Source organism: Ornithorhynchus anatinus, chromosome 4 (genome assembly GCF_004115215.2).
Source record: "Ornithorhynchus anatinus isolate Pmale09 chromosome 4, mOrnAna1.pri.v4, whole genome shotgun sequence".
In the NCBI taxonomy this organism is placed as follows: Eukaryota; Metazoa; Chordata; class Mammalia; order Monotremata; family Ornithorhynchidae; genus Ornithorhynchus; species Ornithorhynchus anatinus.
Window position 1 is genome coordinate 24,935,762 of NC_041731.1, and position 15,288 is coordinate 24,951,049.

General features: G+C 54.8%; 1 protein-coding gene across 3 annotated transcripts in view; it reads left to right on the forward strand.

The window, feature by feature from the left end:
- Window positions 1–15,288, forward strand: part of NIBAN2 (niban apoptosis regulator 2) — a 69,401-nt gene that overhangs the window by 36,897 nt on the left and 17,216 nt on the right. For 2 of the 3 annotated variants that reach the window (XM_029062966.2, XM_029062967.1), the window contains exons 3-5: window positions 8,273–8,401; window positions 8,895–9,000; window positions 9,615–9,782. In XM_029062966.2, the coding sequence (XP_028918799.1) occupies window positions 8,273–8,401; window positions 8,895–9,000; window positions 9,615–9,782 (403 nt within the window). Of the gene's footprint in view, window positions 1–707; window positions 785–8,272; window positions 8,402–8,894; window positions 9,001–9,614; window positions 9,783–15,288 lie in introns of all 3 variants that reach the window. The other variant, XM_029062968.2, reaches the window with a different exon arrangement.

Genomic DNA, 15,288 nt, shown 5'->3' on the forward strand with positions numbered 1-15,288 from the left:
TTCCTGGCTCACAGCATCTGCCCAGTGGCAGAAAACGCAGCTAGAATGCTGTGGTTCACCCCAGCCCTGAGCAGTTCTGGGTAGAGAGCTTTCTGCCACTCCTACGAGGTCCCATCTATAATCGTGTCGGTCACTGCAGCGGCCTAGCCCCACCTGCAGCCACTCCCACTGCAACTGAAGCCCCTTTCCTGTGGTCCCCACCCCAATTTTGAGCTCCCTCCACTGCCCTGCTCATTCAAATCCCTTCCTCCCTGACCCATCTCTCACTCCTCAGGTCACTGTGTTCTTCCCCAGCACTTGTCCCAACCCGTCTGAGGGTACAGGAATTTTGGTCTCATTTGCGGAGCATTTGCACCCCCCTTCCCCTGCCCAGGGTCCTCTGTGAGGTCTGCCAGCACTTCCACTTAGTCCCACTCTCCGCTTGACCAAGGAGACAGCGAGCCATCTGCTTTACAGATTCTGGGCTGCCATGAGCTGGGGTCTTAGCCAGCTTGGATTCTTGCCGCTCTCTGCTTTCCCACTGCACTTAGTCAACTCCGCCTCCGACTCCCCGCTGCCTAGATCTGTGGTGCTATCTGTTCTGATCTGTTCCGTGGGCGCCTCGATATCTGAAGCTTTCTTACTTCTCACGCCCTCCCCTTTTTGGAGTTCTCTTGCCTGAAGTTCCTCTTCTAGCTCTTACTGTCTTCTCTTCTTCCTTTCCTTAGTCTCTCCAATGCTGTCCTGCGACCATCTGCACTGGGTTTCCATCTGCCTTTAACCCTCGGCTAATCTCCCCCCATCGGTAAGAGTTGAGTGCTCCCCGCCTCCCCATTTCTGGTGTCTACCCCTTCCCTCTCTGCAACCCACCTGGGTCCCCTGGGGAAACTCCCATCACCCTTGGCGCCTTGCAGAAACTGCTTTCCAGCAGCCACGCATGGTCTCTGGTCTCCCCCAGGGACCTGCCTGATTTTTTTCCCTTCCACCCTAAGCACCCCATCCCTCCTGATCAGCTCCTTTGGGTTTCCCGGTTCCCGATCCCTGGACCATGTGCTGCTATCCTGCCCTTGGACGTGGCCCCACTTCCCTTCCTCCTCTCTGGGCACCTGCCCCCTCCAACCCCACTACCTCCACCCCACCAGGGTCCATGCTGGAGCCCAAGATGCCAGACCACAGTTATGCCCTAACTGGAAGAGCTGAGCTGTGCACCTTTCCCCCAACCTCCCCCGCTTCCCATCCTCAACCCCATCTCCCACTTGCTTCTGCTCCTGGCTCCCTGGGCTCTCTGCATTCTGGAATCACATCCCCAGTTCGGAGTTGGAGGAGCCCCTCCCAAAGGGTGTGTTCAGAGCTTCCTGCTGGGTAATGAACAGGATTCCAGGTCCCTGACGCTGTCTCCAGTCTCAACCTTTAGTGGATAACAACGATGGCATTTATTAAGTGCCAAGCAACTATACCAAACTCTGGGGTAGATACAAGATAATCAAGTTAGACATAGTCCCTGTTTCAAATGGGGCTCACAGTCTAAGAAGGAGGGAGAACAGGTTTGTAGCCCCCATTTTACAGTTGAGGCACAGAGAAGTTAGTGAATTTCCCAAGTTCCCACAGCAGAATATTGGCAGAGCTAGGATCAGAGTTCGGGTCTCCTGACTCCCAATTCTGTATGCCCTCCATAGGCCACCCTACCTCCCTGTTTGGCCCTGCTTTTTAGAATCCTCTGGAGAGGCCAGGCCACTGAGGTCCAGTGAGGTGGGCTGCCAGATCCCCTCCCTCCCCTGCAGTCACTGGGAAGCTGGGTGCTGACCTGCATGGGTCCCCAGGATTCTCCACTGCCTCCAGGCAGGATTTAAGGAGTGGGGATAGGGGGTGTGATGCTGCCAGCGGAGGGCACTTGTTCATGGACCGTAGGTCCCCTCACTGCTCTGGAAGCACAGTTTTGGTGGTAAACAGGGGCTGAGACTTCTTCTTCCCCTCTGGCCACAGAGGATGCAGTCCCCCGAAGTGCCCCTTTTCGTTGACAATTTTCGGGAAAAGGAATTCATTCTGACTCAGGCAGGAGTGTGATGTGATGTGATGGCTCAGCTCCCAGACTCCTCCCCAGGAAGGAAGGGGAACAAGAGGGCAGCGTCGGTTTTGGGGGAGGGGGGTGTTGAGGCCTGGGTGGGGCAAGCATGGAGAGGAATGGTTAAGGGATCTGTGTCTGTGGTTGCCTCCCCAGAGATTGAACCCTGAGACTAGTAGCCCCACTCCCAAGATGTGTGAGAGTTGGTCAGAGTGGGTGGCCGTGACTGGAGGGCAGAGCAGAATGTCTGTGCGGGGAGACCCAGGGGTGATGGGGATCCGATGGCAGGAGCTGAGATTGAAAGAAGTCCTTCCCATGCTCTCTACCAGCTTCACTCCATGGTGATTTTCCAGGTCAGTTGGAGGATCTGTTAAAGCAGGAGGGGAGGGCCTACCAGGGAGAGGGAGAGGGAGAGAGAGAGAGAGAGAGAGAAGACTGAAAGCTCTTCGTGGGCAGGAATCACCACACTCTTATGTAACTTTTCCAAGTGCTTAGTACAGTGCTTTCCACACAGCGCTCAATAAGGATGGTATTTAAGGGCTTACTGTATTTAAGGAACTGATGTAGAAGCAAGTTAATCAAGGTTGGACACCTTTCCTGTTCCACATGGGAATAATAGTCTAAGTAGGAAGGAGAACGGGTATTTGACCCCATTTTACATTTGAGGAAACTGAGGCTCAGAGAATCTATCAGTCTTATAATAATAATGTTGGTATTTGTTAAGCACTTACTATGTGCAGAGCACTGTTCTAAGCACTGGGGTAGATACAGGGTAATCAGGTTGTCCCATGTGAGGGTCACAGTCTTAATCCCCATTTTACAGATGAGGTCACTGAGGCACAGAGAAGTTAAGTGATTTGCCCACAGTCACACAGCTGACAAGTGGCAAAGCCAGGATTCTTATTTGCTTACTGTGTTCAGGGTACTATACTAAGCACTTGGGAGAGTACAGACAATATAACAGACACATTCCCTGCCCAAAGTTAAATGACCTAGGTTGCATCATAATGATAATAATTATTATGGTATTTAAGCGCTTAACTATGTGCTGGGAACTGTACTAATCGATGAGGTGAATACAAGCAGATAGGGTTGGACACAGTCCCTGTCCCACAAGGGCTCACAGTCTCAGTCCCCATTTTAGAGATGAGGTAACTGAGGCCCAAAGAAGTGAAGTGACTTGCCCAAGGTCACACAGCAGACAAGTGGCAGAGCTGAGATTAGAACCCAGATCCTATGACTCCCAGGCCCAGGCTCTTTCTACTAGGCCACACTACTTCTCATACATACGAATGATTTCTCTGATCTGCCGAGGCAGTCTATAAAACTCTCATTAGCTCCGGAAGTGCAAAGAGAATCAAAATAGTTATTTAATTGACTCCTTTATAATTAAGCACTGTTCTAAGTGTTTGGGCAAGTACCACAGAAGCAGTTAAGTAAATAACCTGACCTCAAGGAGCTTACGCTCTAATAGACTCTTCTTCTCCATCTATCCTAGAGAAGAGCACCGGGGTCATTGAAGTTTGAAAGCATCTTCCTCCTCCTTTCAGGGGCTGAGGCCATTGACACTCCTGGAGGTCTTGTTCCCAAGGTCTTGGGGCTGTCCAACCGATTTCTCAGAGGAACAGTACAGCCAGAGTTCTCCTAGACTCCAGGCACAGTCCCTGCGCTGGCCCCGAGGAGCTCGCATTGGCTGCTGAGCCCCGGGGCTGAGCTGGGCTTGGCTGTAGTTCAGACCTACTGCCCTGTCCAGGGGAGTTAGTTTAGCAACTGAGAAACAGTTTTAAGGGTCTGGATCCCCAGTAGTAGTAGTGGTGGTGGTGGTGATAGATGGAGGAAGCAGTGTGGTCTGGTGGAAAGAGCATGGGCCTGGGAATCAGAGGAACTGGGTTCTAATCCTGACCCTGCCACTTGCCCGCTTTGTGATATTGGGCAAGTCGCTTCACTGCTCTATGCCTGTTTCCTCAGCCGTAAAATGGGACTCAATACCTGTTCTCCCTCCTACTTGGATAGTAAACCCCATGTGGGACAGGGATTGTGTCTGACCTGATTGATTTATATCAACCCCAACGCTTAGAACAGTGCTGTAAGAAAAAAGTAAGAGTGCCTTTAGCTGTCTGTTTCATATCCGCTTCACCACAGGAGTAATGTTTTTTGTTTGGTTTTTTAATGGTATTTAAGTGTTTATTACATACTAGACCCTGAACTAAGCTCTAGAGTAGATACAAGCAAATCAGGTTGGACACAGTCCATGTCTCACGTGGGGCTCAAAGCCTTGATGGGGCTCAAACCCATTTTACAGATGAGGTAACAGAGAGGCAGAGTGATGAAGTGACTTGCTGAAGGTCACATAGACAAGTGGAAATGCCAGGCTTAGAATCCAGATATGTTTGATTCCCAGGCCTGTGCTCTATCCATTAGGCAACACTGCTTCTAGGGTTATTGGGTGATGCAGTCAGGGCAGTTAGCTTGGGGTATGTTTGAATGCCCCCAAACAGGGGATTGGGGGCAGTGAATCTTGATGTCTGTAGGATCCCCCAGCCTCTTTCCCAGACACACCTCCCTCCTCAGCCCTCAGGACCAGAGGGATGAGACTCTGCCTTGACTCTCCCGCTGCGCAGACCCATGCCAGAGCCCCAGGCTCCATCTGCCACCCAGGCCCATGACAAAGCTCCAGGTTCTATCTGCTGACCTGGGCTGGTAGGGGCAGGGGGACTTTAGTGGGTGTTAGGGTGGAGGTCGAGATGGAAACAGTGGCTTCTGGGTCTGATTCTGCATCCAGGGATATGTGGCTTTGCCTGGAGACCTGAGAGATGTATGTGTCATTGGAGAAGACAGAGCTCCCGGCAACCTCTGCCCTCTCCTCCCCCAACATAACCTACCCTCCTCCTTGCCATGTCTGGCTGCCCCCTCCCCATGCCTCTCACCCTGTCTGGGGGCTCAGGAAAGAGGGCAGATTGGAGGCCAAGAGAAACAAGCTTTCTTCCAGCCAGCTCGCTCCACCCAGATGAAGGTGGTCATTTCTCTCTACCACTAGCTTTAAGACCACCAGCTCTCTCCTCCTTATTCATCAGCTCTCCTCATCCACTCACATGCTACATTCCTCCCAAGCCCCTTTCTTGGCTGGACCTAACCTCTGACCCCTTGCTCCCCAGGGCCTGGAACTCTGCCCCCCAATACCTCCCACCACAAAAAAATCTTCCAGATCTCCCCACTTTCAAAATCCTACCTACAACAAGCATCCTGAATCTTATCACCCTTTGAGCCACTGTGTGTGTGTATGAGTTTGTGTGTGCATATGTGCCTATCAATACTTGACTGACCTTTCAATCTTATTCTGATTCCATTGCTGGTATGCATTTCTACATCTGTGAGTGTAGCTCCTTGTGGGCAAAGAAGGTGTCTCAGGCTTCTGTTGTTTTTCCCTAGCTCCAAGTTCAGTGTATTGCACCCCCGTGGGCACTTTTACCCATACAGAAAGTCCCTTCAGCTTTCTGCCCAGAAAGGTCAGAAGAGCCTTGTCAGGCTGGGGCCTGCGGGGGTCCCAAGTTGACCATCGCCTGGTGACTTTGGGAGCACCACTTTAGCCACCATTTGAGCACCACTCTTTAGCCATTGACAGTTTTTAGATTACCTCCATGAGGGACCTGCAGGAGCCCTCAGCCAGGTCCTCAGGGAGTGGGAGGCAGGAGCAGAGTCAGACTCCTTGGGAAAGAGATTGCATTCTGATGAAAGCTTCTGCCAGTGGGCTGCCCAGCATACCTGCTCCGGGCAGAGGAGAGAGGAAGCCGCCAACCTCAGCCCCGACCCCCTCGGCCAATATGGGCCGGACCCAACCCCTGAAGGACATCTGAAGTCTGGACCTCAAGAACACTTGGGGAGGATGGGTCAGCCCTGGTTCCCTTTCGGGTCTCCATTTTCCTCACCTTCTCAGGCCAGACTGACAGGGGGAGCTTCACCTGGCGGGGGCAGATCTGGTTCAGGTGGAGAGCTCTCAGTTGGGAGGCTGGAGACTTGAGATTTGGGCTTCAGCTCTGCCACTTTGTGGCCTTGGGCCAGACACGAAACCTCTCTGGGCCTTAATTTCTTCAGTTATGAAATGGGTATAATAATACATGCCCCTCCCTTCCTCCCAGGGATAATAGATGTGGAGATGTTTTGGCAGAGAAAGTGCTCTATAAATATGAGGGGAAGGAGGTACAGATAAACAGCATTATAAAGGATCCGGAGTGGTTTTCTAAAACTAAAAAGCACGGGAGAATTTTCCTTCGAATCAGCTAGCCTCTCTGGGGATGATAGAGTGTACTGAATCTAGGGTTCTCATTGCTTCTATTGTGGTGGTGTGTTGTTGTGCCTCCTGCTGCTGGGAAGTCGGAGGGGAATGAATTAGAAGTCAGATGGGGGCAAGGGCAGGGGGCTTAATGAGGACAAACAACGAGGAGGGGGATGGGGAGGGGGTGCCATTGGGCTGGGGGAAGGAGTAGGAGGGGGTTGGGGCCAATAATGACACCTTAGAGGGAGACTAGTCCCCACCCCCTCATAGCGAGACTCCAGTTACCAGATGTAGAGTCAGTCCTGCCCGTCTTAAAGTCTAAATTTAGACCTCCTCCCCCCTACCGACTCTTGTGTTCTAGGCTCCAAATTCCTTTTCCCTTTGGCGCAGCCCAAGTCTCAAGCTGCTGCCCTTTTTTGTAAATATTTTTATCCCCGGGTAGGAAGCCTGCACAAGGAGCCCCATTGTTCACACACAATGGGTGACATGAAGGAGCTTCAGACAGGATTGAAACTTCCCTCCCCTCCACCCCAAAGCAGTGAGCCAGTGAGCAGGGGGAGCTGCTTGGTTGTGTTGGGTTTGAGAAGGGCCCCATCAGCCCAGCCTCACCCTCTGGGCCTCCAGTGGCCTTTGGGGGGGCAGGGGGCTCCTGGGCAGGGAGCGACCTGCCTGGCCTCCACCCAGAGCCCCTGCCTCCAAGGTACTGCTGTCCGGCTGGGAAGTAGACAAGGTGGAGTAAGTTGCAGGAAAGGGTCCTGCCACTATCTGCAGCCTGTATCCCTCGCTTTCTCCCCACCAGGTCCAGACATAGGCACAGACACCAGGCCGGAGTTGGGGGCCAGAGGCAGAGGGGCTGGAGACCTTGCAGTCCCAGCTCTTCCAGGATCCACCACCTGTACGCAGGGCCCCATTGAAGCAGGGGGGAGGGGGAACTCATGGGTGGCAGTGGGAGAGCCTTATAGCATGCATGGGTTGTGATGGGGCTGTGTATATTGTCACCCTTATGCTGCAGTTGGCTCTGCATCTTTCTCTCCTGCCCCTCTGAACAGTAGGGGGGTCCAGGTCCACTGCTTCCTCTGTCTCCTCTGTCTCCCCAGTCTCCACTCCAGGAGTCTGCCAGCCCATAAGGCCAAAGCTTGTCCCAAGGGCTGAGCTCTGCACTCCGATTGGATTAGAGTAGTTGCTCCTGGAGGGCAAGAACCATGCCCTCCACCGTCTCCCCCCCCCCAACCCTTTTCCTGGCTAATGATGGAGGTGGGACAAGCACAGGGATAAAGTTACATTAAATCTGTGAGTTGGGAGCAGAAAAACACATAGGAGAAATATTGACTTTGAACCCCAGATGGGCTACATCAGTTCTGAGGAGAAAGGCCAAGTTTGGGGAGAAGGGGGCTGGGGATCCCCCCTGCTCAATTTGTCCAGAGTTGCCTCGAACACCTGTGGATGGGCCAAGGTCATACCCCAGGGATCCTGGTCTCCCAGCCTGTATTCCATCTCCATCCCCACCCACCTGATGGGGGAGAGCAGTGAAGGGAGGGCCTCCAGGTCCAGGGAGGTACTACATGTTCCGTGGATTTGGGCTCCAAACATGTCCAACTGGGAGGTAGGAAAGGCAGAGCAAGTTGGGGGATGGGTCCTGCCACTACTAGAAGCCTGTTTCCCTCCCCGAGCTTTGGATGCAGAGCCCCTGCCCAATGGCCCCAGGGGATGCTGGTCTTGACTGCCTGCCCTCAGCTGGCCCTGGGGGATGCCGGCCCCAGCCACCACTCTCCCCTTCCCACTCCCACCTTCCAATCCCAGGGAATACAGTTCCGGACTGCGTGTTGGCCCCAGGGGTATCGGCCCTGACTGCTACCTTCTCCTGCCTGCCCCTGCCTGCAGGCCCCAGTGGATACAGGTCTGGACTGCCTGTCAGCCCCAGGGGATACCCGCCTTGACTGTGTGGTGGTTCTTGGCAGGTGCCACTGGAGGAGCGGATCATCTTCTCCGGAAACCTCTTCCAGTACATGGAGGAGAACAAGAAGTGGCGGAACCGCTTCAGCGTTGTGCCGCACAACTATGGGCTGATGCTGTATGAGAACAAAATGGTGAGTTGTTCCTTCGGGGACTGATGCTCCTCTCTATGCCTGGGGAGGTAGACAGCAGGAATGGGACTCTGGGGATGCCAGCTCTTGCTTATCTGGACCGGGTTTTGGAAATCCTCTGTTAATCCTAAGCATTTCACAAATTATTTGGCCTAGAGACTTGGCTTTGTCCTTGGCCTGCCCCCACCCCTACTCTGGGGCTGTGGGGGGCTGAGGGGGACAACTGTGGAGGGGCCCTCATGCTGCCCGACTCTCCACCAGCTAGGGAAGCCAATATCCCTGAGGGAATGGGAAATGGCACCTGTCTTCCTAGAGCCTTGCTGGGCCACCCAGGGACTGACCCAGCCCAGTCAGTCAATTGCATTTATAGAGTACTTACTGTGTGCAGAGCACTGTACTAAACACTTGGGAGAGTATAATCAACAAAAACAGACACATTCCCTGCAGTACAACTTCTACCCATCCCACCCTGATTCTTTGTGTCCACACTTTCCAGGCCTATGACCGGCAGGTTCCACCCCAGGCCATCATCAACAGTGCTGGCTACAAAATCTTCACCACAGTGGACCACTACCTGGAGCTTATCAACCACAGCATGCCAGGTAGGCTAGGGTACCCATTGGGCCCCTGGACGAAGAGGAGAAGTATCCTGTACTGGCCCATGTGCAGCCCCTTTAGTCCTGGCAGGTGAAATGGGCCCTTCAGGGAATTCCAGTCACTTGCGTGCCCCTTCCCAGCCTCAGTTTGAGTTAATGGGGTGACCTGGTCCCAAGGTCACTGGCCCTCGACTCATGGGCTATGCTGGAATGTGGCATCCATCCTTTAGACTCCAGCAGCTTCCCCTGTCCTGGACCCCCAAGTCCCCAACCCATGGACGGGGTGCTGGGCAAGGGGTGGAGATCAGAGAGGGACTGCCGGTGCTACTGTCTGGGACTCACTCCCACCTTGCCCTTTTGGTATTGCTGCAGTCTCATCTTGCCCCAGCAGCTGGCCTTAAGTGGCCTCAGAAGCCCCTTGGGTTGTTGTGCTGACGGGGAAAGGACGGAGATGAGGGGTTTGCCGTCGGGCCACGGGTCACTTCTGAAGGCTAATTTGGTGGGCCGAGAGGCCAGGGCTGGGAGGAGCCTCTGGACCCTGGTCCCAGGGCTGTGGCCAAGCTAGGCAGCCAGCTTCTGCTTTTCCCTACTCACCCTGCCCCATATGTGTGTCTTACCAGGAGCCGGCCCCAAGCCGGGCACCGCCCCTATCCTGAAGTGCCCCACAGAGTTCCCCCTGATCCTCTGGCACCCCCACTCCCGCCACTACTACTTCTGCGTCATGACGGAGTCGGAGCAGCAGAAGTGGCAGGCTGTGTTCCAGGACTGCATCCGGCACTGCAATAACGGTGAGGGCCACCGAGGGGAGGGTGCCGGCTGCCAGGGGAGGGGCTGGCCGCAAGTGGAGGCAGGGTGGGGGTGCTTCAGTCCATCAGTTCTGCCGGGAAGGGCTCAGTCTGCCTAGGGCCCAGCTGAAGGGACAAACCCTGGGGCTGGATGGTGTCTGGTGGCTGGGGCTGGATGAAGACATTGTGTAGATTGGGGTTCAGACCCAAGCTGGGGTTGGGTGACCTGGTTCCCAGCTTTTGGAAAAGGAAGGTAAAGATAAAGGATGGAGTGGCTGTGAGGAGCCCTTGGGCTGCCACAGAGGGCAGAGACTCAGTGCTACTGACTGGTCTCTACCGCCGGGGCTGTGAGGAGCTGGGCTCAGAGGGTTCTAGAGGAAAACCCACTCCCTCCTCTTTCCCTCCTCCCTCTTTCCCTCCTTCTCCCTCTTTCCCTCTTTTTCCTCCTCCTTCCTTTTTCCTTCCTCCTTCTCCCTCTTTTCTTCCTCTCCTTTTTTTTAATTGTGGTATTTGATAAATGCTCATTATGTGCCAGGCACTGTACTAAGCAATGGAGTAGGTAGATACAAGCTAATCAGGTTGGATACAGTTCTTGACCCACATGTGGCTTAGAATCTTAATCTCCATTTTACAGATGAGGTAACCCTAGGCACAGAGACTTGTCCATGGTCACACAGAGAAGTGATGGAGTCAGGATTAGAACACAGTCCTTCTGCCTCCCAGGACCATGCTTTATCCACTAGGCCATGCTGTTCCCTCTTTTCCTCCTCTCCCTCTTCTCCCATCTCCTTCAACATGAGCTCCAGTCCATGGGACCAGGAAGCTTTCCTAGGAGGGCCCCATTGGCTATTGGTGTGACTGGATGAGAGTGTGGAGCTGAATAGCAGTGGGGCCAGTCAGGGGCAGGAGACCCTGTCCCGTTTGCAATCCCTGCCACACCTATTGCTTGGCCACTGGACAGTCAGACAGCCCAGGGTGTTCGCTGCCAGAGGGATTACATGAGTGCCCTCAGAAAGGGGCCCTGGCTGGGGAAACCCCAGCTACTGTTTTCCCCCTAGTTCCTTCTGCTTCCATCCCCCTCTGCCCAGTTCCCAGGGCAAAACCATCTCCAGATCTTGACTCTGCTGCTATGGTCACCTCTCAGGGCCCTTCCAGCAGCCAGTCCCAGGCAGACTTCTGGGCCAGTGATGGGTGGAGCAATGAATTGAAGAAGCAGAGAATGCGGCTTTTATAAATATTTAGAGGTTTGCAGCCTCTGATGCTTCTGAATTGGGTGTTGGGAGGGAAGGGTTAGACTTGGCTTTTTTTTCCATAGAATGCTTTTTTGCACGCGTTTGTGTGTGTGTTGGTAGTGGTTGTGGCGGGGTGCATTTTGTCCATGTCCCTCCCTAAAGTATATGCTTTACTTGGGCAGGAACCATCTTTGGTCCCGTCATAAACCCCAAGTAGTCTATCAACCATTTCTGGAACAAGTGGGGCTGGGCGCTTGGTTCCCTTAGGCCCTGGGATTGGTGACCCGGGTTGTTTGCCTGGCTGGTTTCAGGAAGGCCACTCTGGTCTGCCAGGGCCAGCTCTGTGTTGGCCTGGCCTCCTGGATATTGGCCCAGAGACCATCAGACCACAAGCAACACCATACCCTGGTCTACCCAGCCCAGGACTCTGCTCTCTAATAAGCATAAAAATAGTGGTATTTGGTAAAAAAAAAAAAAAAAAACCCTCTACTAAGCACTGGGGTAGATACAGGATCATCAGATCAGGTACAGTCTCTGCCTCACGTGGTACTCATAGTCTAAGAAATAAGGGGGAAGCAGGAATTTCCTGACTGGCTTTGAAAAGTTGTAGGACTTGTCCAAGGCCCCACAGCAGGTAAGTACAGGAGCCAGGAGTAGAACCCAGGTCCTCTAACTCCCAGGTGACCATGCTGCTTCAGAATGGCAGATGCTTGGAGGAATCAGGTCGTGGATTCCCATACCTTCAAAATTAGGGACATAGTCTCCCGCCTTGTCTCTCCCCTCTCCATTCCTGACTCTCCCTCCCAGTGCTTCATCATGGACTATTCCACATCCCTGAACATCCCTCCTCCAGCCCTGGCCATTTCCCACTCCCCCACCTCCCAGTGCTTGAGCATGGACCATCCCATATACCTGATCCTCCCCCCTCCATCCCTAACTCTGCCCTGATAGGCCCAGCAGGGTCGGCTCATCCATAGATCTGCCCAAACTCTGTGAAAGCTGCTGGTGTTCCTTCTGTCATGCCAGCTCACCCAGGGAACAGATTCCACATGCTTAACCCCTGTTGGGGAAAGACATGTTTCCTTGTTCATTCTGAAGCAGTCACCCTCCAGCTCCAATGGTTGCCCCTTGTTGAGGAAGATGGACTTTGGGGAACAGCAGTTGTCACCCTACTCAACCTGCTCCAATCTCCATTGGGGCAGGAGGTGTCGGGGAGGAGGTGTGTGTATATGTATGCACATGCATGGTCACGTACCTCATCAGTGCAAACAAGCAGAAGCTGTGGGCCAAGGGTGGTAGAGGCTGTTGTGGTGTGCTATCTTGAATTCTGGAGTCCATCAGGCCTAATTGCCTGGCTGGGCAGAAATCAGGAGCTTTAGTCCTGGCTCTTCACATTGGGCCAGCTGTGTATGGCTGAGGACTAGCCAATCAGGGGATGTTTTGCTGCTCACTTATCCATCCCCCCCCCCCCCCCGCCCACCCCCCACACCTCACTCCCACCCCTTTCCTGCCCGCTGCCAGTACACCCCAACAGTCACACTATCAGTTTGCTTCTGCAGGCTGAGCTGAGGCCCTGGGCCCATCTCTATCCCCTGACCTGTCCTGCTGCTACCCCTTGGCCAGTTCACAACTGCCTCCCTGGCTTGGGCTCGGCCTGGCTGGGTGTCGGTCAACCCTGCTGGGGTTGGTCCACCCATGTATGGGGAATCTGAATTCCTCTCCCACCTCGAGCCGGGCTCTCTGCCCACTCCACAAAGGCTAGCTGTTCTTGGTTTCCTGCAGGCCAGACTGGAGTGGGTGGGAGGCTCAGAACATGGATCTTGAGCTCGGCTGGGCAGTGCTGGTGCCCCCAGCTGGGTCCAGTCCCTGCTGACTGTCTGTCTCTCTCTGGGCTACTTGTTCCATGTCTACAGCCAGTGCTGGGATTAGAGGGTTAGAGGCCAGGGACTGTGGGGAAGGCAGGAAGCAGACCCCTGTCTGAGGGGGGAAGTCAACCCCCCTGGACAAAGAGTAGCCTTGGAGATTTGGCTCTTGCGAATCCCAAGGCAACCTCTGGACTCACCGGCTGACCTTCGATCCGGCTTCTCAATTTCTCTGGCCTGCAGCTTCCTCTCCGGGAAAGTATCCATGCTAGCCTTTGAAGCCCTGTTGGAAAGAAAGGAAACTGCTCTAAAGGACAGTTCAGGACTGTCCGGACCTTTGGCCTGTCTTTGGGAGAATGGCCAGAGTCATTGATATGAACCCTTCCACTTAGCAGGTGGGACAGGCTAATTTCCCAGCACGACCAGGGGCGGATGAATGGGTAGAGGGAGAATGGAGGTCTGCCCTTGACCTGCTCTAGCCACTCCTGCTTGGGTTTCCCTGTTAGCCCTGCCCCATTCCTCAGTCACCCACCCCTGCCCCATGCCAGGCTGTCTACCAGGGACGAGGCAAGGAGAGGGGGTGTGGGAGTGGCAGGAGCCCCTGCCTCCTCCCTCCTCTCAGCCCCCTTCCCTCACAGAAGACCTGCAACAGTTGGCAGAGAAGCCCACCACCCCCAAGTGATGGGCACAGCACTGGCAGCAGGGCAGCTGTGTGCAGGCCGCTCCCCTGGCATGGAAACAGACCACCTGGATGTGAAAGCAGGCCATGGGCCACAGCGCTGGCTCAGTGATGTGGGGAAGCAGACAGATCCCAGGAATGGTTCTGGCAGAGGACATATTTGCATCTCAGACTCTGAGGGCACTGAGTGGCTATAGCTGGGCCCAACTTAGCCAATAAATGGCTAACTCCACCCAGAAATCCAAGCAGAACTGGGGTCCCCCAAGCATTGATCCCTGAGCACTGTCCCCCTAGCACTGACTGACCAAAGGGGTGATGCATTCACGAGCCCAGGCACACACACTGGTGCACTGAAAACCAATGGGCTCCAAAGAGGTTTCTTGAAGGCTGGCTCCTCACCTGTGCCAACCGCTCAGGGTAAACCCATTCAGCCCTGGGCATTCATGAGGGAACACTAGCTACCTTTCTTCGCCATGACTGGGGAGATGAGGCCATCAGCTAAGGAGGTGTTTGTGGTGGAAGCAGAGATCGTATCCTGTCCGGGAATCTCCCTCCTGGGGAAGGGGCTTGCAGAGAAGCATCCTTTAGGGAGGGGAAGCTGACAGAGGGAAGTGGTGAAGTCCTCAGAGCTCGCCTGTGGCTACTCTGCAGTGGCTGTTTGTGCCGCCTGCTGCCCTTCCCCCCCAGTATCCCCACCTGTTTTATCCACCCAAACTCTTCTCTCCCACCATTCTGCCTCGCCCCCCACCCCCGTTCTGTTCCCCCACGCTATTTTTCTTCCAATCCTCCGCACCCCTCTGGGAATCCCAGAGGGAGGGACAGAGACCAATAGCACTACTACAGGGGAAACTGGTGATGAATCTGAGACCATAGTAGGGGGAAGGACCCCTCCACAGCAGCGGGGCCACAGTCACCCGACAGGATTCCCTCAGATGGGACTGCAGTGTGGGGAGGTGGGTTGTGGGGCCCTGTAGGACTGGGGCATGGGTGTAACCACCCACCCTGCCTCTCATGTGGCTGGAAGAAGGACAGGCACAGAGGCCCTAGGAATAACAACCCTTCCCAGGCAGAGAGCAAGGGGCCTTGGGGCTGCTGAGGGGCAGCTCTCCCCTGGCTGAGCCTTATTGTGTTTCCAGTGGAGTGGGGCATGGTGAACTGAAGGTTTGACCCGCTGTTGTTCCCAGGGGCTACCCTCCCCTCACCTCTCAGCTCCCTGCAGCAGCATCTCCACCTCTCCCTGGCAGTGACAGCGCCTCTGGGCACCCCTTCCTTCCTCTCTCCCTCCCTCCCTTCCTACAGATCCTAGACTGACTAGAGCTTGACCAGAACAGGGCTGGCCAGTGTTCCCGCCCATGTCTCGTATACTCCCCAACCCCCTGACCCCCCTTCCGATCCACCACCCCCTTGGAGTGGGGATAAATCCATCTCCCTTCCATCCAGCTGCCCTCCCTTGTCGCTCATTTGTTCAAGGACTGTGGGAAAGTTGTCCCCTCAGCTGCTCTGAGCCCCAAGCAGCCAGGGATCCCCGGCGGGGGCAGGGGACGGAGCGGCAGAGGGGGGGAGCTGTGGGGGCGGGGGGCGGAGTCCTGGGCCGGAAGCCTTCGCTCAGCTCAGCTTGGCAGGCGCTGGCTGCGGGACAACCCCATGCTGAGTCGGAGTCACATCCTGCTTCCCTACTGCTGGGGCCGAGCCAGCCGGGAGAACGGGGGTGGGCCGGCAGGGGCAGCTGGGGGAAG